Source organism: Malus domestica, chromosome 17 (genome assembly GCF_042453785.1).
Source record: "Malus domestica chromosome 17, GDT2T_hap1".
Classification (NCBI taxonomy): domain Eukaryota; kingdom Viridiplantae; phylum Streptophyta; class Magnoliopsida; order Rosales; family Rosaceae; genus Malus; species Malus domestica.
Genome location: NC_091677.1, coordinates 8,494,301 through 8,517,005, shown reverse-complemented (window position 1 = coordinate 8,517,005; position 22,705 = coordinate 8,494,301). Strand labels below are relative to the sequence as shown.

At 37.3% G+C, this 22,705-nt stretch overlaps 1 protein-coding gene across 42 annotated transcripts; it reads right to left on the bottom strand.

The window, feature by feature from the left end:
* Positions 1-1,895: 1,895 nt before the first annotated feature.
* On the bottom strand, positions 1,896-21,387 carry LOC103430209 (uncharacterized). Of its 42 annotated transcripts, none has more exons than XR_011578067.1 (20): positions 20,948-21,088; positions 20,401-20,830; positions 19,813-19,907; positions 19,169-19,288; positions 18,802-19,069; positions 18,629-18,727; positions 18,453-18,519; positions 18,316-18,357; positions 17,822-17,919; positions 16,806-16,915; positions 15,987-16,061; positions 15,333-15,383; positions 14,977-15,002; positions 14,817-14,894; positions 14,533-14,613; positions 13,475-13,563; positions 12,642-12,765; positions 11,319-11,479; positions 10,293-10,355; positions 1,896-2,267 (listed from the first exon to the last, which is right to left on the bottom strand). XR_011578067.1 is itself a non-coding variant. In XM_070817197.1 (20 exons), exons 15-18 carry the CDS (start codon positions 14,577-14,579, stop codon positions 11,371-11,373), a joined length of 360 nt encoding a protein of 119 aa, XP_070673298.1. In that variant the 5' UTR covers positions 14,580-14,613; positions 14,817-14,894; positions 14,977-15,002; positions 15,333-15,383; positions 15,987-16,061; positions 16,806-16,915; positions 17,822-17,919; positions 18,316-18,357; positions 18,453-18,519; positions 18,629-18,727; positions 18,802-19,069; positions 19,169-19,288; positions 19,813-19,907; positions 20,401-20,830; positions 20,948-21,387; the 3' UTR covers positions 1,954-2,267; positions 10,293-10,355; positions 11,319-11,370. The 42 variants fall into 42 exon arrangements, 21 of the variants coding, with proteins under 21 accessions (XP_070673298.1, XP_070673299.1, XP_070673295.1 ...); XR_011578074.1 differs by having other exon boundaries at positions 13,475-13,531; XM_070817197.1 differs by having other exon boundaries at positions 1,954-2,267; positions 12,651-12,765; positions 20,948-21,387.
* Between the last annotated feature and the right edge of the window lie 1,318 nt (positions 21,388-22,705).

Genomic DNA, 22,705 nt, shown 5'->3' with positions numbered 1-22,705 from the left:
GAAAGCCCTCTTTGTTCTTCGTGAAATCCTCCTTCAAGATCAAGCCCCAACGCCCCTTGAAGAACTTCCACCCATTCAAGATCAAGCCCCGACGGCCCTTGAAGAAGGTGTTCATCGTTCATCATCTGTTCGTCCAAGATCAAGCCTCGACGGCCCCTGGATCAACAACACTACATCTACACGTTTCAAAGATAGAATCAGAGGCCAAATTCGTAGAAGAGATTGTAACCCCTAAATCATTAATACAAATATTATTTTGTACACGTGTTCTTGTCTCATTCATTGCAGGAATTCCGTGTTTACATACCCATTTTGAAGAATGTACCCATGTTTTGATACAATAATTTTTTGGTTATTTTTTATGAATGTACCCATGTTTACACACAGACACACACAATAGTATATTTATATTTTAATATTTTTAATCCCACAAATTATGGTTTTTTATTTAAAATCTCATTACTATAAACAACTATAATTTTTAATTTAAAAAATATAGTAATGTACATAGAAATAAATTATCAATTAATTTTAGGGACTTGGATCAAAAATTGAAAAACAAAAAGGTTTCAGTCAAAGATTGTTCATAACTAGGGACCGCATCTAAAGTCTCCCAAATTCTATTGGTAGTGAAATTAAATTCAACAGGTTTGTTATGTTCTGCGGGTTGCTCTGGCGCGCCATTTATAGGGCACCTTTCATACAACCATGAGACCTCTTGTATCTTTGGTTCTGGTACACCCCAATCGGTTCAGGTTGGCTAAGAAAGGCAATTTTAACAGGAAATAGTGCAGGAATGAAAAAGAGAATAGAGGAAAAAGAGGCAGTTTTAGTCATTCATTCATGTCTTGTCTCTGTCCTCATCATTACATATTTATATCTCTTTCAAAGTGAAAAACCCTAGGTACTTGGACCCGATGGAAATAACCTCGTGTGGGCCGTTTCAAAGAGGAGGAGTGATGGGCTCAAGTGAGTGGGCTTATCAGGTTCCACCTGAACACACTGATCCAACCTAATGCGAGGTGGTATTCTAACATACGGCATGTCGGACCGGGTGTTTTGTGCGGCAGAACACCAATAGCGAGCCCTGCTATGTCATGTCCCACCTATACCCTAAAATTGACAGATCCAAATTCTCTTCCCTCCTATTCCTTCCTTTCATTCACAGCCATTCAAAACAATTCCAAGCTAATTCAAAGGTGAAGATTTGTTTTACACGCTATGAATGAAAGGTGAGCATATGAGGGATTGGGAATTAGGAGGAGAGAGAATCAGAATGCAAAATTGATGTTAAAATTTCTGAGTTATGTGTAATGTACCCAAAAAGGATAGAAGAAGCACTTTACTTGTGAAGGATGAAGAGAATTTCTTGTTCCATGGAAATTACTTTATTTCTTCCACAATGAATCAAAACTAAAAAATTCTATATTTCTTGCTTCTTACCAAATCCACCGCATTCATTAGAAGAAAAAAAAAGTAATAAAAAAAGTAAGAGAAAAAAAAAAGTAATAAAAAAAGTAAGAGAAAAAAACAAGATGTATTTGTCGGTTTGCTCCCTGAACCTGTATAGAGATGCCAATTTCCCATTGACTTTAATTTTAGCCAATTACCTCCCTGAACTTTTATAATTAGCCAATTTCCCCCTTTAACTTTAACTTTAGCTGATTACCCCTCTAAAATTTTATACCTAGCCAATCCCCCCATCATAACATTTTTTTCATCCAATTTTCTATTCTTTTTGCTCCCATATAGTTGTCACTAGTAAAAATGCCCGCGAATTGCTGCGGGACTTGAATGCACCAACCTTAACCACATGAATTAAGACATTTAACTTGAAAAAAAAAATCAACATAATCAAGAACAAACAAAAGGGATAGATGAGTAAAAGGTGTCGGTAAGATAAGCAGTTCGACTTTTATATACATTCAACCGAGCTGATTATAAAAGGTATAGTTGCAAAAAAATGCTCCGTTTCCTTGAGAAACAGAAGTAACATGCATTTAACACTTATATTGCCCTTCAAGTTAAGATGGCAAAATATATGTCCTACAGGCCAGGCACGTGTTTTAACAGCTAAACAAAAAAGCAAAAAAAAGTGTGTTGTTCTTGTTTCAGCAGCTAATCTTTCAAGCACTAATGTTCAAAGCTAAAAAGATGCAGGATGCCTGTTTCCATAAGTTACAGAAGAAACAGAAGGAAGATGTAGTCCACACATATTTTGCCCCTGTAGTAAAGGTGGCTAAATACTTGTCCTATAGGCCAGGCACCTGTTTAAACAGTTAACAAAAAACATAAAAATTGTTCCGTTGTCGTTTCAGCAAGTTTTCAAGCACACATGTTCAAAGGCAAAAACATGGAGAGCGGCTTCATAACAGCTGATAAAACATAACAATCAACAAACTAAAGCTTTAAGCAACTAAATAAAGCACGGTGTAGGCCCTTATCTATGCAACATGCCATAATACATTTAGGATTTAGAAAATTCAGGGTTTAAACTTTGGTATATCGTCTGGGCCTAAATGTAGTAAGGCAAAGGATCTAGAAAACTCAGGGTTTAAACTTTGGTATTCGGGCACAAATAGAACGAGAAACGGTGTTGGCATCATCGTGGACAAGACCTTGGTACAAGATGTTGTAGATGTCAAGAGAGTAGGAGATAGAATCATGGCAATCAAGATTGTAATAGGACAAGAACTTATCAATGTGATTAGTGCGTACGCACCTCAAGTAGGGTTGGATACGAGTTCGAAGGAGAAGTTTTGGGAAGACCTTGGAGACTTGGTGCAAGGAATTGCTCAGACGGAGAAGTTATTTATAGGAGGAGATTTAAATGGACACGTGGGCAGGGAGACAGGCAACTATGGAGGTTTTCATGGTGGCCATGGTTTTGGGGAGAGAAACGAGGATGGGGAAGCCATCTTGGATTTTGCAATGGCATATGATCTCTTCTTAGCCAACACCTTCTTTAAGAAGAGAGAAGAACATGTGATCACCTACAAGAGTGGGTCGTCAAAAACACAAATAGATTTTCTTCTAATGAGGAAAGGGAATCGTATAACTTGTAAGGATTGCAAAGTTATACCAGGAGAGAGCGTGGCTAATCAACATCGCTTATTGGTGATGGATGTACATATCAAAAGAGTAAGACAAAAGAACAAGACTTGGAAGTGCCCAAGGACTAGATGGTGGAATCTAAAAGAAGAAAAACAAGCCATTTTCAAATAGAAGGTAATCACCCAATGTGTGTGGGATAGAGAGGGGGAAGCTAGCCAAATGTGGGATTCCATGGCTAGTTGTATCCGAAAAGTAGCAAAAGAGGTATTAGGAGAGTCCAAGGGCTTTGCCCCACACCAAAAGGAATCTTGGTGGTGGAATGAGGAGGTACAAACAAAGGTGAAGGCTAAGAAGGAATGTTGTAAAGCCTTATACAAGGAGAGGACCGATGAAAATGGTGAAAGGTATAGAAAAGCGAAGCAAGAGGCGAAGAAAGCTGTCAGAGAAGCTAAGTTAGCGGCTTACGACGATATGTATAAACGACTAGATACCAAAGAAGGAGAGTTGGATATCTATAAACTATCTAGAGCAAGGGAAAAGAAGACAAGGGACCTAAACCAAGTGAGGTGCATCAAGGATGAGGATGGAAAGGTTCTTGCTACAGAGAACGCGGTTAAAGACAGATGGAGAGGTTATTTTCATAATCTTTTCAATGAAGGACATGAAATGAGTGCTTCTTTAGGGGAGTTGAGTAACTCAGAAGAGTGTAGAAACTACTCTTTTTATCGTCGAATCCGGAAGGAAGAAGTGGTTGTAGCTTTGAAGAAGATGAAGCATAAAAAAGCAATAGGCCCAGACGATATACCAATCGAAGTGTGGAAACTTTTGGGAGAGACAGGTATAACATGGCTCACTGACCTTTTCAATTTTGAAAACGAAGAAGATGCCAAATGAGTGGCGAACGAGCACTTTGGTGCCTATCTACAAGAATAAGGGCGACGTACAAAATTGCATGAACTATAGGGGTATTAAGCTAATGAGTCATACAATGAAGCTCTGGGAGAGAGTCATTGAGCATAGATTGAGGCAAGAGACACGGGTTTCGGACAACCAATTCGGGTTCATGCCAGGGCGCTCAACCATGGAGGCAATCTATCTCTTACGAAGATTGATGGAAAGATATAGAGATGGGAAAAAGGATTTACACATGGTCTTTATAGATTTGGAAAAAGCGTATGATAGAGTCCCAAGAGACATTCTTTGGAGGATTTTAGAGAAGAAAGGAGTACGAGTAGCATATATCCAAGCTATAAAGGATATGTATGAAGGAGCAAAGACTGCCGTAAGAACTCATGAAGGACAAACCGAAAGCTTTCCCATAACTGTAGGATTACATCAAGGCTCATCCTTAAGTCCTTACCTTTTTGCGTTGGTAATGGATGAGTTAACAGGACATATTCAAGATGATATTCCTTGGTGTATGCTTTTCGCAGACGATATAGTGTTGATAGATGAAACTCAGGAAGGGGTAAATGCAAAGCTTAACCTTTGGAGAGAAGTGTTGGAATCTAAAGGTCTTCGCCTAAGCCGATCAAAGACAGAATATATGGAGTGCAAGTTCAGTGCAAATGGAGGCCAAAACGAGTTAGGGGTGAGGATCGGAGATCAAGAAATACAAAAGAGCGACCGTTTTCGTTACCTAGGATCTATCTTGCAAAAGAACGGAGAATTAGATGGAGATCTCAACCATAGAATACAAGCTGGATGGATGAAGTGGAAGAGTGCATCCGGCGTGTTATGTGACCGCCGTATGCCACTGAAGCTCAAGGGAAAATTTTATAGGACGGCAATAAGACCGGCGATGCTATATGGCACAGAATGTTGGGCGGTGAAACATCAACACGTACACAAAATGGGTGTAGCGGAGATGAGGATGCTTCGTTGGATGTGTGGGCACACGAGAAAGGATAAGATTAGGAATGAGGATATCCGGGGTAAAGTAGGAGTAGCCGAAATTGAAGGAAAGATGAGAGAAAATCGGTTACGGTGGTTTGGACATGTGCAAAGAAGGCCTACTGACGCTCCGATTAGAAGATGCGACTATGGGACAGAGGGCCGAAGGGGTAGAGGAAGACCTAGGAAAACTTTGGAAGAGACTCTAAGAAAAGACTTAGAGTACTTGGATCTAACGAAGGACATGACACAGGATCGAGCACAATGGCGTTCTAAGATTCATATAGCCGATCCCACTCAGTGACTTGGATTTTCCAAGTTTCCAACCGAGAAGTTTTCCTCACTCGGAAAATTAAGGGAACACTACCCCAACCTACATGCTCCACTCAGAAAGCTTCAACATACAAGCTTCAACAAAAGAAAATTCAAAGAACTTAGCGAAGAAGGCTTTGGTGTTTTTAACACAGTACGTTGAAATGAAGGAAAGCTTATTTATTGATATCCCCAATAAGTTACAAATATGTACATATACATGAGTCAAAATAAACACACAAGAGGGAGCCTTCATAAAGGTTGCTTAGGAGAAGTCTCAGCAGTCGGTAGAGCCCCAGAAAGAGAAGGCACCGGAGGGGGATCATTTGGAGCCTCAGTACTGGACAGAACCCTAGAAGGAGGAGGCATCAGAGGTTGATCATTTGGAGCTTCATTACGCGGTACAGCCCCAGAAGACGAAGGCAATAAATGCCTTTGGAACAAACCCACAAATCTCTGATGATCAAGTAAAACCTGACCATCAGTTTCCTTCATCTGGTCAAGCTTCCTCTTCATGTTTGTAGCATAGTCATGTGCGAGCCGGTGCAACTGTTTATTCTCATGCTTGAGCCCTCTAATCTCCTGTTTGAGACTCATCACTTCAGCCGCCAATGATTCAACTTGGCGGGTTCGAGCAAATAGGCGTTGGGCCATATTAGACACAGAACCTGCACACTGAACACTGAGAGCCAGCGAATCCTTAACAGCTAACTCATCAGACCGTTTGGAAAGTAGTCTGTTATCTTTGGGAGTGAGAAGGTTCCTGGACACCACCGCAGCGGTCATATCATTCTTCATCACGGAATCCCCAACGGTAAGAGGACCAGTAGGGGAGACGAAGGATGGGCGCCATATGTTGTCTGGAGAAGGCGGGGCTGCCTCTTCAACAAGGTTCAAGTCAAAACGACGGTCGGAGGGGCCAGACATTTTCAAAGTTGTTGAAGAGAGAAGAGGTTGGACAAATCAAGATCTTAGAAGTGCAAGAATGAAGCTTCTACTGGTGGAGATTCAAGTGTGCTTTGGAACTTAATGCCAGCCCCTATAAAAATCTGCACTCGACGGAGCTTCAGAAATCGAAGAGGCGCCTGCTCAGAAATCGAAGAGGCGTTTGCTTTCTCAAAAGCTGGGCTGCTTAGAGATCACGAGGGTTGATCTCAGAAATCGAAGAGGCGTTTGCTTTCTCAAAAGTTGGGCTGCTCAAAGACCTCGAAGGCCGATCTCAGAAATCGAAGAGGCGCTCGCTTTCTCAAAAGCTGGGCTACCCAGAGACCACGAGGGCCGATCTCAGAAATCGAAGAGGCACCTACTTTTCCAGCCTTGTCAGCACCTGTCACACGCACACTCAGCTTTGCGGAAATTATGGGCATTCTGTCGAAGACTTCTGGGGAAGTAGAAAACACATGAATCTTACTGTTCAATCACCCACTTCCCACACGCAACAATAGCTCATGAGTACCACAGATAACTTTGCCAAAGTTGAGCACGTGAAGCTTGCAGCTCCCACTACATCGCTCTGACCAAGAAGGGTAAAAGAATAGCAAAGAAACAACACTAACAAAGTTTAGACCCATAAATTTTGAAGGTCTAGCTACCATATTATTACCCACAAGGGTAAAGGAACAGTACCACTGCTGGATAATTGGAAAGTCCCTGTGTGTCAACCTCTGTGCTTCGTGGCAAGGTAGACTAGCAAACATGCCCAACCTTTACTTACATTCGAGAAAACACTCCCAACAAGATTGCTTGCTCCAAAATCGAAGAGGCACCGCCCTCCGAATCTCGAGAGCCAGACTCCCAACATGATTACTTTCTCAAAAATCGAAGAGACTGCTCCCCGAATCTTCGAGAGCCAGACCCCCAGCATGATTGCTTTCTCAAAAATCGATGAGGCATCGTTCTCCGAATCAATCGAAGAGGCGCTCGCTTTCTCAAAAGCTGGGCTGCTCAGAGACCACGAGGGCCGATCTCAGAAATCGAAGAGGCACCTACTTTTCTAGCCTTGTCAGCACCTGTCACACGCACACTCAGCTTTGCAGAAATTATGGGCATTCTGTCGAAGACTTCTGGTGAAGTAGAAAGCACATGAATCTTACTGTTCAATCACCCACTTCCCACACGCAACAATAGCTCATGGGTACCACAGATAACTTTGCCAAAGTTCTCTGCCAAAGTTGAGCACGTGAAGCTTGCAGCTCCCACTACATCGCTCTGACCAAGAAAGGTAAAAGAATAGCAAAGAAACAGCACTAACAAAGTTTAGACACATAAATTTTGAAGGTCTAGCTACCATATTATTACCCACAAGGGTAAAGGAACAGTACCACTGCTGGATAATTGGAAAGTCCCTGTGTGTCAACCTCTGTGCTTCGTGGCAAGGTAGACTAGCAAACATGCCCAACCTTTACTCACATTCGAGAAAACACTCCCAACAAGATTGCTTGCTCCAAAATCGAAGAGGCACCATCCTCCGAATCTCGAGAGCCAGACTCCCAACATGACTACTTTCTCAAAATCGAAGAGAGGGTAAAGGAACAGTACCATTGCTGGATAATTGGAAAGTCCCTGTGTGTCAACCTTTGTGCTTCGTGGCAAGGTAGACTAGCAAACATGCCCAACCTTTACTCACATTCGAGACAACACTCCCAACAAGATTGCTTGCTCCAAAATCGAAGAGACACCGCCCTCCGAATCTCGAGAGCCAGATTCCCAACATGATTACTTCCTCAAAAATCGAAGAGACACTGCTCTCCGAATCTCGAGAGCCAGACCCCCAGCATGATTGCTTTCTCAAAAATCGAAGAGGCATCGTTCTCCGAATCTCGAGAGCCAGATACCACAGACCACTTTTTTCAAAGTGCTCTGACAGAGTTAAAACATGTGAAACTGGCAGCTCCCACTACTGTGCTATGACCAAGCAGGGTAAAGGAATAGCATTACTACTTGTTGTTAGGGAGACTCCTATATATGTCGACCTCCATCCCCAACGGACAGGCAGACCTGCAAAAATGCTCAACCCTTCATCATATCTGAGAGGGCACTCCCAACGAAGCCTTTCGAAATATTCAGCTTTCTTTCCCCCCGATAATACCTCTGCAAACAAGCTATACTAGAGCAAGAATATCTCATATCATCAGGGTTAAAAGCAAGAGTATCCCATATCATGCTTTTTCCCTGTCTTTTCCTTTGGCCTTGTTTTTACCTGCAAGACAAGGAGAAAGAGAGCAATCAGTCAGCACTTGGAATCAAGCTTCCAGCCAGGAACTGACTGCTTGGAACCCCTTACCTGATTACTTACCTGGCATTGCTCTCGAGTACTTATCTTCAACATCTTATGTTTCCAGGGAAGATTCCGCATCTGCTTGAGGAACAGATAGGGCAAGTGCGAAGGATACAAGGAAGCATGTGGAGACAAGCGTAACAGCACACGTGCCGATACATCCATTACTCTGTCAAAAGCAAAAGTATCCCATATCAGCAGGGTGGAACGTACTCTAGATTTGATGGACTTGTTTTGACCCTCAAATTCTCCAGTCGGCCTTATACTCTGGAGGAAACCAGAAAACCCTTCAGCTCAGTTCAAGAATAAGCCTGTGGAAAGTTACTTCTTCAAAAGCAAAAGTATCTCATATCATCTCTTCTCATTTTTCTTCTCTTTATCCTTCATGCTGCTGCAAGATGGGGAGAAGGTGAACAATCAGTCGGAGCTCTGATTGCTTACCTTGTCTGTCACCTCTTTCAGCAGACCCCCTAGCTCGGCGACTTGGGGGACTCCTACTACATGGTTTGTATCGCGCTTGACCAAGCCTGAAACTACAAGTAAGCTTCAAGTGAAATTGATACATTACCTTGTGCATCTCCACCAGTTAAAGATACCACCCCTGGATGGAGGAAGAGTACTTCCAGAGAAGATGCCACATCTACCTATGAGACAGATAAGGCAAGTCAAGACGACACCACACTCCGATACTTAGAAGTTTCGTGATTACGAGATCATTCTCCCATAATATTTCCTAATGTCATTTGTAATAAATCATTCACTTGTACTCACTAAAGGAGAGCTTGAACCTATGTACTTGTGTAAACCCTTCACAATTAATGAGAACTCTTCTATTCCGTGGACGTAGCCAATCTGGGTGAACCACGTACATCTTGTGTTTGCTTTCCTATCTCTATCCATTTATATACTTATCCACACTAATGACCGGAGCAATCTAGCGAAGATCAGAAAAAGCGACCGTTTTCGCTACCTAGGATCTATCTTGCAAGAGAACGGAGAATTAGATGGAGATCTCAACCATAGAATACAAGCTGGATGGATGAAGTGTAAGAGTGCATCCGGCGTGTTGTGTGACCGTCGTAGGCCACTGAAGCTCAAGGGAAAATTTTATAGGACGGCAATAAGGCCAGCGATGTTGTATGGCACAGAATGTTGGGCGGTGAAGCATCAACACGTACACAAAATGGGTGTAGTGGAGATGAGAATGCTTCGTGGGATGTGTGGGCACACGAGAAATGATAAGATTGGGAATGAGGATATCCGAGGTAAAGTAGGAGTAGCCGAAATTGTAGGAAAGATGAGAGAAAATCGGCTCCGGTGATTTGGACATGTGCAAAGAAGGCCGACTGACGCTCCGGTTCAAAGATGTGACTACGGGACAGAGGTTCAGGGCCGAAGGGGTAGAGGAAGACCTAGGAAAACTTTGGAAGAGACTCTAAGAAAAGACTTAGAGTACTTGGATCTAACGGAGGACATGACACAAAACCGAGCGCAATGGCGTTCTAGGATTCATATAGCCGACCCCACTTAGTGGGAAAATGCTTTGTTGTTGTTGTTGTTGTTGTATATAGTAGTAGTTTATAGCTTAGCTATGTACACTGATATATACATATTAAGAGATGCCCAAAATATAGTCGTTCCTATTTTACCGATGTACTCCAAACATTGGAGCACTTTGACTACTAAGGATTAGTTGGTAGCTTAGTTATATTTGCAGAACCTTCTATACGTAGAGAGTTGATAGGATTTACATAACTTGTTTAGGGCTGATCTTCAACGATATTGCACCCTTGAGCTCATTCTTTTTTCTCTTTGGTTCCTGTTACAAAACAAATCAACCAAATAAAGAAAAATTAGTATGTCAAACAAAGAAATTATAACAGCTAAAAAAGTAGTTGATCTATCTACCACACAAATGGTTATACAGCAATGTGTAACAAACAATATGATTATTCACACTTAAAAAGCTATCCTGTTATAAATGGTTGGGAATTAACGTTTTCAATTAAGACTTTTAAACTTTTTTTCTATTGTTGGATTGCAAAATGAGCATCCCAAATTGCACATGTAAAGGATCTTGCACAGTTTGCAAAATTTTCTTCCCAAGCTACAGGAAACAAATTTTGGGAATGCAAAAGAGAAGAGCAAAGATTTCAGACTCAGAGCATGTTATTGACTCCACCACAAATCTGTTAACTATCAAAGACAAAATAGTACTTCTCTCTTATAAATGTGGTTATCAACCATTTTTACATATTTTTGTTAAAGTGTAACCTAATTGTTGATTCAATTACAATATCTGAAAATACCTCAAGTCAAGCCACCTGATTTTGGCATTTGGGTGAGAAGGGGATGCTAATATATATTTCAAAAACAACATTGTACTTTTCAGTCATTTTCATGGTTCTTACCAAAATTTAAAATCTGGAGATAGTGAGGGAATAAGACAGTCAGGAAATAAACAAATATTAGATATGATTCCAGATTCTAAAATAAATATCAGCAAGTCAAAAGTAAAAACATGACAAATTAAATATTGTAGTTAAAGACCATATAAGTAATCTACAACTAAAAAGCTAGATATTAAACCTAAAATCATGTAACTATGTATGAAGCGGAGAATAATGCAGAAAGATGGTTTTCTATAGTGCTGCCAATGACAATTAATTTTTCATGGAAACAAAGAAATGAGAAACAGAGGTATAAAAGTATATTATTTTTTATAGTTGCAAATATTATGAATTCAAAAAGAAAAACTACAGATAACACTTCAATCATATACCTAAGCATCTAAAACGCGGCGCCCAAGATACCATTCAAGACAGGGCTCAACATCATGGATGAATTAACCTATCCGTGTCCCCGAGCTCACTGCATGTCATATACACCTGACCAACTGGGCATAGGAGCATAATGAGGAAAACTTTCAACACCACTGTGTACCTAAAAAATTAAGGGAGGAACTAATTAAAACGTATCCTCAGTTAGAAGAAAATAATGCATGCATAATAGCCACATGGACCTTGTGTATATAAATTGTTGTGGCAATAATTTGCAATAGAAAACATTGTTATAAATAAGATATACGAAATACCAACATTGCAATGGTTTTTTTTTTTTCATTCGATTGTACTGAAGCATGCATCTTAGTGGAGAACAATTAAGTACTACGTGAGGTCTATAATGAAATGGGAGATTGAATACAGTCGAGGAAACTGAAAATTCAAATATGCACACACTCCATAGTATTATCTTCACAACCAAAAGAAACGTTTATATATACGACATATGTTTGACATTGTTTTTCGCCACTCAAATTGTCTTGAGAAAATTTGACTACATTGAGAATAAGCAAAAGAGTACTTTTTACTTCCTAATTTACTAACATCTACCAAATCCAAAAGCTGCAAAACTTTGATTAAAGAATCATATAGAATAGAATGAGAAAGTTATTAAGACACCATATCTGAATTTTTTGCAAATAAAAACACCTGTATTTCACCTGATTTTCCAATGAAATATAGATGCTTGTATTTCACCAGTACATAAACATGGTTTTAAATATTAGTCTCATCTATGATATATTTCGTACTGTCATAGATAGAGAGATTAATAAAAGACCTCTCGCAATGTTACTGTGTCATGGTAATAAGGGTGTGCTATCTACACACCCCATTTTACTTCTCACACACCCCTTGATAATTTAGTCCGTTGATATTCTTCAATTCATCCGATCCGATGATCGAAAATTAAAAAGGTGTGAGAAGTAAAATGAGGTGTGTGAATGTCACACCCCTAGTAATAATTTATATTACTTCCTTTATTATACCCAAACCTATACCAGTTTGTAATACCAGTTTGTAATATTCAACCAACTTTAAACCTTTTGGATTAGAACACGGGCAAATGAAAAAATAAGTTAATGCAAAATCTTTAGCACCTCAACTTGCAAAATATTTGCAATATATTGAGATCTATCACAAACAAAACAGTGTCGAAACCAAAGATGCTAACTCCCAACACAATCAAAACTACATATAGGAAAAAGGAAATGAAGCTTAAAAAGCTTAAATTAGGGAAAAGAGTTGGAGAAGCAACAACTGACATTATTTACCAAGGCTTTTCAAGGTTGGCAATATAATGGATATGCTTCCCAGGAGCTTCAACTAAAGCTTGATAAATTGTTGAAATGGGTTGGAGCAGAAGTAATTTGAGTGCCTTCTTTCTGACTACCAAAAAAAAAATATATTTTAAGATTAGATATTACAAACTGCTGTACACATAGTAATAGAATCAGTGTTAATTTCTCCATTTTATAGCAATACCTCATAACAAATCATCGTCGACAAACGAAATGAGTTTTAGTTTTTGAATTAAAAAAGCCAAAACACATTTTCAGAGAGTCTGTTAGCCAGAGAAAATCAGAATAGCCAATAGCAGACAAATCCGGAAAAACAGATAGACACAAATAGAATCATTCAAATTTTGTATTTTGTTAGTTTCTCATAGCAAGGAGTAAACAATTTAACACTCGAAAACCTGCAAGCCAGTGGCTCAAAGACGAAAAAAAACTGTACAAACCCAAATCAACTAAGTTACAAAATAACATCAGAGTCCGTGTAGCGATCTAGTTTTTTATTTTGTAATTAAATTTAATCTCAATTTTTTGCCCAACAATGGAACCATCAGAGGTTGTGCAGCAATAGTGCACAACAGTTTAGTAAACACCATAAGTGAATGGGGATAAATTGAATATTAATACATATACATCTATTAGAATAGCTAAACATGTAACATAATTCACACCAATAAACCATCATTCAATTTGAATTTTGAAGTAATCTGTCCATATTGCCTAAACTACTTAACCGAAAGAGAACAAATTTACTGGAAAATTTCTAATTTTTCCTAATATGTTAGTAGAGAACAATTTCTTACATGTTTCAATATATCCACAAAAATGGTTCTTTTTCCTTATGAATCTGACACGGACACCTGCAACTCCCCTATAGAAATAAAAAAACAACCTGAAAAATTAAAAGGAAATGATTAGACCCAATAGTCTCTGATGAAATCCAACAAATTGAATAGGGGTTTACATAAATAGGCAGAAATTTAAAAAAAAAATCCATTCAAATACATGAACAAAAGATATTAAAACAACAAAAAATCAAGAGCAATCAACTTTGCAGTAAACTCTAGATCCAAAAACAAAAAAATTATTCCTTCTCTATTCCTTAGCTAGCCATTACTCTCAAAATTCCTCAATCCCTTATATCTCACAAAGAGAAACACATGCATGTCCATTTCCGCTCTTAAAACCGAAAGAACTGTTTCGGTTTCTTAGTTTCTTACCCAAATCCACCAATTCAAATCAAATTTTTGCAACACACATGTGAAATAGATACACAAAACACCAACATTACAATGGTTTTTTTTCATTCACAGATGTGAAACAGATACACAAAACACCAACATTACAATGGTTTTTTTTTTTCATTCACAGATGTGAAATAGATACACAAAACACCAACATCATACATTCTTTTCTTGTGGCTTTGGTGGCTTTGGAAAATGGGTTTTTTTTTTTTTGTTCAAGGCAATGGACGGCAGCAGAAAAGGGGGAGAGCAGACAGGCAGCAGATAAGCTGCAGAAAAACAGCAGAAAAGCAGGAAAAAAAGAAGTAGAAATTAAGCAGAAAAGCAAGAAATTGACTCGAACTTACCAATTTTTTTATTCAAAAAGGAATTGGAATCAAACTAAACCTGAAAAATATCATATATCCAATATTAAGTGCATACACCTATAAACTAATCCTTATATATACTTTAAAATAATATGGATCAATGTAATCTAAAATGTTATTATATTCAATATGGCAATACCAAATTGTAAAGTGAACTCTAAAAAGTAAGGCCTATGGTAGATATCTGTATTATATAGCAACTTCATTTCCATCAGAGAGTACACATCATTGAACAAACTAAGAAGATACCTGTTGTAAATTGAGAAGCTTCCTCTCAAGATCTCTAACAGCATCATGTCGCTCTTGAATTTCGGCCAAAGTGTCCATTATCTACAATTTGATACACAATTTTGGAAATGATCAATCTTAATCAGAAAATTAAGTTTTCAACAACCCAAGCTAGAAGAGTTAGGAGCTTAAAATTAATTGTTTAAGATGTCAAAAAATGTGTCAAGTTTGTGAGAGAATGCACAATTTCGATTGTAAAAAGTGCTTATTTAGGGGCAGAGAATAAAAAAGGATATTTGACAAACCTAGCCTCCCCCTTGTTCTTGGATTGCCTTCTGGAAAATTTGTTCACCGTCACCCGTCTCAATTAATCTTTCAATTGTCTGTACAAAGTAAAATAATTAGAAAATGAGCATTCACAGTGGTATAGATATACCGCAATTTCAATAGTGCAATAAGTTTTACCTCTTCATCAGCTCTTGCGCCCATCACTGAGATTCACAAAATGCAAGAGAAATAAACTATAAAATCAGATCATAGAAATTCAAGTAGAAGTTCCAGAAATAGCAACCACTGATGAGTGGCAAGTAAGGGGTTCAAACCTGTAAAAATAATGTACCACAAAATAATAGAAAGGCAACAACTTTACACATTATTACGTATAATTTTCATTTTCTATATAGTTTAGCATGTTTTTTGTTAGATGATCGATCTATACGCACACATAGCATATGTACATGGATATATACAACATAGAAAATAAACACAACTAAGATAAGGACCACCATCAAAATTGAACGGATAACGAAAATACATATCACCTTCTTTCCCATCTCTAATGCTATGTCATAAGTCCCTAAAGAAGCAACTGCCTGAAGGATGAAGAAAACCAGAAACTCATAATAACCATAGCAGACAAACCTAGAAAAAGACGGAAACAACAACAACAAAGCCTTTTCCCACTAAGTGGGGTCGGCTATATGAATCCTAGAACGCCATTGCGCTCGGTTTTGTGTCGGTAAAAAAAATAAATAAATAAAATAAAATTATTCCGATTTTGTATACTGTTAGTTTCTCAAGTAGTCTTTACATATTCATTCAAGATTATGCATCTATTAGAGCGCTTTAAGCAGAACGGTAGTGTAGTATTCAGAATTATATTCAAATGATCATTGAGGATTTTTTACAAATGAATCTCCCACTATTCTACTTAAAAAACCACATACTCAATACCAAGTGAAAATTGCATCGTTTTTACAAAACATTGAAAAACATATGAACTGATGCCCAACTTTAATTAATCTGACATTAATAGTTGAGTAATTCAACATTCAGAGTTGACAGGAGAGTATATAACATTGGAAAACATATGAACATGCCCACCTATTTGGCGGTTGAATAATCATCACATAAATTTACATTATTCACAAATTTGATCATTCAAATCTTCACATCCAATAAGTTTAGAAAGGTACCTAGCTTCCTTACAAAATCGTATCTCTACAGGCCAAGGCTCAAATTCCCTTGCTGCTGCCTTCATTCGATAAGTCCTGATTCAAACAGTCACATATATCAGATATATATATATATATAATAAGTTGATGCGTTCAATGGGCATGAACTTATCAGGTATTATGAAACCGATTGAACACGTTTAGTGTAATGTCCGCAATTAAATAATGAGCGTGAAAATGACTAACAGGGGTAACACAAACTGCTCAACTTAGGAATTAAAGCATCCAATATTTAGAAAATAATTGACAATTTTCATGGTCAAATTAATTAGGAAAATCATAAATAATAAACTCAATTGTTTCAACTGCTAATTCTGATGAAGCAGCAGTAGTTCGACATATTGCTTCTGATGAAGATTATTATATATCAGTGGTGCAAATTAGCAAAATAATAGTGCTTTCAGACTTTTTGAAAACATTTGAAAGTGCCTTCAGACTTAAATTCACCAATTTCATAACCTTCTCCATCAGTACCTTCACCTTCTCCGTCCCCCCCTCCTTCATCACCTACTTCATCAACTCTCAATATCACCAAAATTCTAAATGACTATCCAGACTTCATAATAATTTTTTTATTTAGCCTAAAATAGGAAAAAACCCAAAACAGAAGATGTACAGAACTTTAGACACGAATATTTCAAGATATGAATTTGAGGTCTACTACACATCATTACAGAGGACTAAATTTAAGATCAATAGGATAAAAAGACATGCATTTTGATATTTTCATGCATGTACTTCTTGTACTCAATGCATTTCCGGAGGAGAAAAGAAGGATACCATCTCTTTATCTACTCTCTTCCAAAATAGTAGCATATCTCTGGCTAGTTTCCTTGTACGAATTGTAGCCCCCTCATCAATTTAAGAGATCTACTGACCTTCAATTTCACCTACATAGAATAAAAGAGTCGACAGTTCAGTATAAACATTACAAACGCCATCTGATGAAACCTAAACCCTACAAACGTCAGAAAAGGGTACAAATTTTAGAGAGACAACGCTGTCAAAATCTTACAGGAACAATCCTAGGTAGAGCAAATCTTTCAAAACCAACCCCATCCCTCCCTCACTCTCTCTCTCTGAAATTCTCACACCCCCATACCCCCATATTCAGCATCACTACTCAACCCATAATTCTATCTCTGCATTCCCACTCCCCCATCCCCATGCCCCCAAATTCAGCATTTTTTTTTCATCTAAATTACTATGAAAAAGTGTGATTAATAATCTTAACAACGTGCTCAAAATAAAGCCCAAATTATCCGAAATGGCATACACTTCAAAACAAAAATTTAATTCTGCTACAGGTAGGGGGAGACGGGTTAGGACAGTGGGAAATGGACCACTTTTTTTTTATTCCTTGATTCCATCATTTTGTAGGTGGTCTACGAACTCCTTAATTTAATAAGATTAGTTTAGGACTTGTGAGCATAGGTGCTGCACGTTGATAACAAAACAATTTAAAAGTTGAGAAACCTTATCCACTCATCTATTCTATTAAACCTTAAAGATACCACCCAATATAAACATAAATTAAATATAACTCGAAAAAATACAAATAAAACAAACAATAATCAGCAAACAAAAACCCTAAACATTCATATTTTTCAGATTCAAATGAAACCCAATTTCCACACATTAAATTCAAAATCCCATCAAAGAAAATCAAATGCTAAATCCAAAATCTGCATTCTCATCAAAAAAAAAAAAAAACAAAACAAAACTTGATTTTAACTTTTATAAATGCAAAAAATCATATATGCAAACTTAAAGGAACAAACAAAAGAATTACTTACAGAAATTTCAAAAGCTTAATCATGCGCTTGATGGATCTAGTGGAAATTTGTTGGACCTTTTCCCTAATTAGATAGAATTCGACGTTGGCTGCAGCAAACTGAAAAACACATTGTCACCAAGCATAAAAGCCGTTTTTCAGATGAAATGAGGGCATATATAAATATCATTCGGATTCAACAAACTGCATACTAATTCCTGTTTAGATTTTTTAAATTATTTAGTTACTATGGTAAGAAACATAATTTAAATAATTATGAGAATAATATTTTAACAGTCACAATAAATATCATAAATGAACTAATAAGACATTTGCATTCAAACAAAATACAAATGATTTAGTCAATTACTGACTTCAAATCTACTAATTTTGTGAGAGAGAGAAATAATTACAACATTTTTCTATGCACGACGATGATAAATATGACTCATAAATAGTTTTGACCTTAAATAAAAGAAAATGCTCAGGAAAATCAAATTTAACAGAGGTCAATACCTGTACCAGGGAAAAGAATGGATGCATCCATTTCTGTAAAGGCTGCACTGCCCAAGAAGTAAATACATTATGATGAAAGTATATTCATAAATTAATTAAAAAATGAAAGGAAATTATGCATCACGATTTCGACTTACTTTTTTGGCAACTTGTTGCAGTGAAGAAGAGAGCCAGAGGTACCGTATCAGGTACCCACCACCAACGCTGTGTAATGATTTTCAATATAAAAAAATAAATAAAGAACACGTTATGGGCTTGAATTGCAGGTGCACTCTCTCAGTTAGTAGCAAATAATATAGTCATGCCGCCTAACCATGATAAAAATTAACAATTGTGGAGATATATGTGAGCTCCAAGAATCAAATCAAATCCATTTGTATACTTGCCCATTCTATTTTCTCAGCTACTAATTCTGCATATACATAATCAAAATGAATTATTAGCCAAGTCCACTTCACATCATATGTTTTGAGATTATTTTCTCACCAGAACAACAGTTAGAATTCTCTGAAGATACAAATGCATGCAGATCTATAGTTTTCTTCAGGATCTGTGACAAAAACATAAGCACGCTTCTTATTTCCAAGAATCATGTTGATGAAAACGTTTCATCTCTTCATATTTTATGTCCCGGCTGATAGTAAACTCCTCTGTTCTTCGGATTTTTCTGTTGTCTTGCATCTTGCGCATTAAAAAATGAACGGACTTAAAGGCTGCCACTTCTAAGTAGTCTTTGATGTCAGGCAGTGACCACCTGTAACACATGAGTAATTGTCTCTCAGTAATTCAGAATTCACCAGAAAAACAAAATATTATCAAATAAGTAATAATTGGAAAAACATAAACAACTTACAGCCTCCAGCTGTATGAAAATGCTTGTTTAATTTTCTTCTGCTGCTTTTAGGAGATGGAAATGGAGGCTTTTTCTTGTCTTGTGCTCAATGATATCAATTTCAGCTTGCTCCCAAACGTACTGCAAAAGCTAAAAGAAAGTTACAGACTTTGCAAGTAAACAATAGCCGCTAATTTTTCTCCAAAATTTTCAGATACCTCATTCCCAACCATACATCCAAATAAAACAAAAGTAAAAACTCCACAGTACCAATACACAACCAAAATTTGAACCTGAAAATCCATCTTCAAAGTTCTATCAAATGCGAGCATTTACTCAATTTTAAGAAGTTGTATTGTTAAAACTTAAATCCCATGATGAACCCACCTTCCTTAATCTTTTCTAAAGAAGCAATAATTCAAATAATGTATCCAAATTAGAAAATAACATATGATTCATGATATCTTATACTTTCATATCCAAGTTATGTTTATGCAAATCATGAGAGACATGCATTTAAATCTCATCCCACACGCCCTAAGTAAAAAAGAAACCAGCTCCTCCATCATTCAATGTCCAAGCAGATTTAGCATGTGGAGTAATAGAATATCAAAACGCAAGTTACAATTTTTAATGTACTTTAATAATTATTTCTTCAACTTTACCTCCAAGTAGTTCTTCCGATGGAAATAATTGATTTCCAGTGCCTAACCAGTGAGGCACCCTTTCTTTCCCACACTCTCCTTAACAATCCATGAACCTGAAGAGAGAAGAATCAGTAATAAGTTAATTGATCTTAGTTGGTTCCATAACTTGCTAATACGAAAAGAGAACAAAACAAAAAAAGTTAATCGAAGGATTTTACAAAAGCTACAAAAATTAACTAAATCTCACATCAAAAGAACCCAGAAATTTAATGAAGAATTCTCCAAAACCCACAAATTAAAACGTAAAATTCTACAAAATCATGAAAAATTTAATACAATCTAATTATATTAATCACCAAACTGAATTAGATCTTCACATCCAATAAGTAACAGAGTTTGAAAACATTATACCCCAAGAAACCCCAAATTTACAGAAATTGGGAGCAAAGATCGAAGAGATCTCATGAAGCCGACATCGAAATCGTCAATCGTGTTGCAGAGCAGTTTTTTCGTTTTGGATTTCCAGATAAAGATTCAAACCCAAAACTAAGTAATTTATAAAAAAATGCACTGAATCAATTCGAGAAAGTGCGAAAATTATCAAACCTCAAGATCTCTTCCGTCGTTTGCGGACTCGAGCCCATCTCCATGCTCCTCTCCTCCATCTCACCGAAGCTCTCGAGTTACAGAAATGAAGGCCACTTTGAGTGGTTTTGATTTTAGGAAGCAGGAAGCCGATGCTATTCCAAAGATGGTGTTGTGGCTGCTAGGGTTTCAGAAAGGGAAAACGAAGCCAAATGAAATCGAGGATCTGCAGAAATGGTGCTGAGATCCCCACTCCTCCCGCTCCCTCTCTCTCGCTCTGTCTCTCTCCCTATCGGAGGCATGGCCTCCCATTCCCGAAAGCACTCACTGAATGACAGCAAACCTAAACCCACCCCAATCTGTCTCAAACGCACAGGACAAAATTGCCCTTCCAACCCAGCCCCAATATCAGCCCAAACCTGACGGCTTTGCTGTAAATAGGACATTTAATCTGCAAAAAAATTCATCATAATCAGGAACAAACAAAAGGGATAGATGAGTGAAAGATGTTGGTAAGATGAGAGTTGAATCAAAGGAATCAGTAGTGTAAAACTGACAAAATGCTTACAAATTCAACTCCAATTGTGCTGATGTAGCTATCCAAGTATGAATTATCCTATTCAACGATTCCGAAGCTCAGACAAAAATTGCATGAGAAAAATTGAGATTATATGCAATTGTATGTCAAATAATCTGAAAAATACCATATATCCAATTTAAGTGCATAAACCTATAAACTAATCTTCATATATACTTTAAAATAATACAGATCAATGTAATCTAAAACATTGGAAACATTATCATACAATTAAAGAATCACGATGCAGAAAATGTTCTTTCCATTATTTTCAAATAACTTTTCACCCCACAACACTGAGCCTCTGCTCATGACCCCTACCCCTCTCCCTGAAATCCTGAATACCCCATATGGTTCTCTCTCTCTCTCTCTCTCTCTCTCTCTCTCTCTCTCTCTCTCTCCCCCCAAAATGGGAAGTGGAAAGTTTGGTCATGCAAGACTTAAGACATTAATTATTTAAAGGACCTAATGGATGGCAGAAAATGGTTGGGGGAGACGGGTTAGGATAGTAGGAAATGGACCAGTTTTTTTAATTCCTTGAGTCCATAATTTTGTAAGTGGTTTGCCAACTCCTTAATTTAATAAAATTAGTTTAGGACTTTGTGAGCATGGGCGCTGCATGTTTACAACAAAACAATTTTAAAGTTGAAAAACCTAACCCACTTATGTAATGTATTAAACCTTAAAGACAGCTCAACCTCTAATAATAATCTTATTAAATTAAACCATAACCAAATTAAATAATGCAGACACAAAAGCACAACTATTGTCACACGAAGGAATTCACGATTAATACAATGTATATCTGTCGATAAAAAGATCTGTAGTAGCAAGCAATTCATCACACTATATAATCTGTCATATCTACCGTGCACTGCACTGCTTGGTCTGAAGTAGAGAAAAGAAACTAAGTATATCGTATAAAACCTCAGGGCAAACAAATAATTATAGAAGACAACGCATCTAATTGCAAATCACATGTACATCAAGGTTATGATCATCCATGTCTAGGTTTAAGACAATTTTAAGTAAAATTGCCACTATATATACACGGAGGGTGTCAAAGGAATTATATACTTTAATTAGTAAAATCAACGGCATATAAAATCCAAAAAGGGAATTCAAATTGGAACAGACGGAAAATAGATAAAAGATTTACCAGAAGCAAAACAATCACACAGTATTATCTCCACAATGAAGAAATTGTATCGCCAAAATGGAGATAGATAAGTCTCAGACGGTTTATAGATGAAGGGAGATAGCAAAAATAAAAAGCGTAATCAGACAGATGAACAATGAAAATTAAACATACCAGGTGAGCAATACCAGACATTCCTGCCTTCAAGCAATCGGATATTGTCTCCATGTTCAACTAAACCTCTATAGAAAACTGCAAAAAAACAGATGAGAATCATTTAGAAACGGGGAAAAAGTTTTCCATTAGCATTTTTCCAAAAGAAGGCAATCAATTGCTTTCACATGTAAAAAATAAAGTTTGAAAATTAAAAATGAAGCAAGTTGAGGAGCAGAAGCAGGTGACGGTAGACGATACATAAGTTTTTAGAGAATATCAAAATATATAATCTAGAAAAACAAATAAAGCAGCCAATCCGAAGTTAAATAAACAGAAAGAAAAAGACAACTTGAATTGAAAAAAATTCTTTTCTAAACACTTCATTTTCTATATTCTATTGGGTTCAATTTTTCACCAATTCTGCTTGGTTAAAAAGACATACCGCCTTCAGAAAA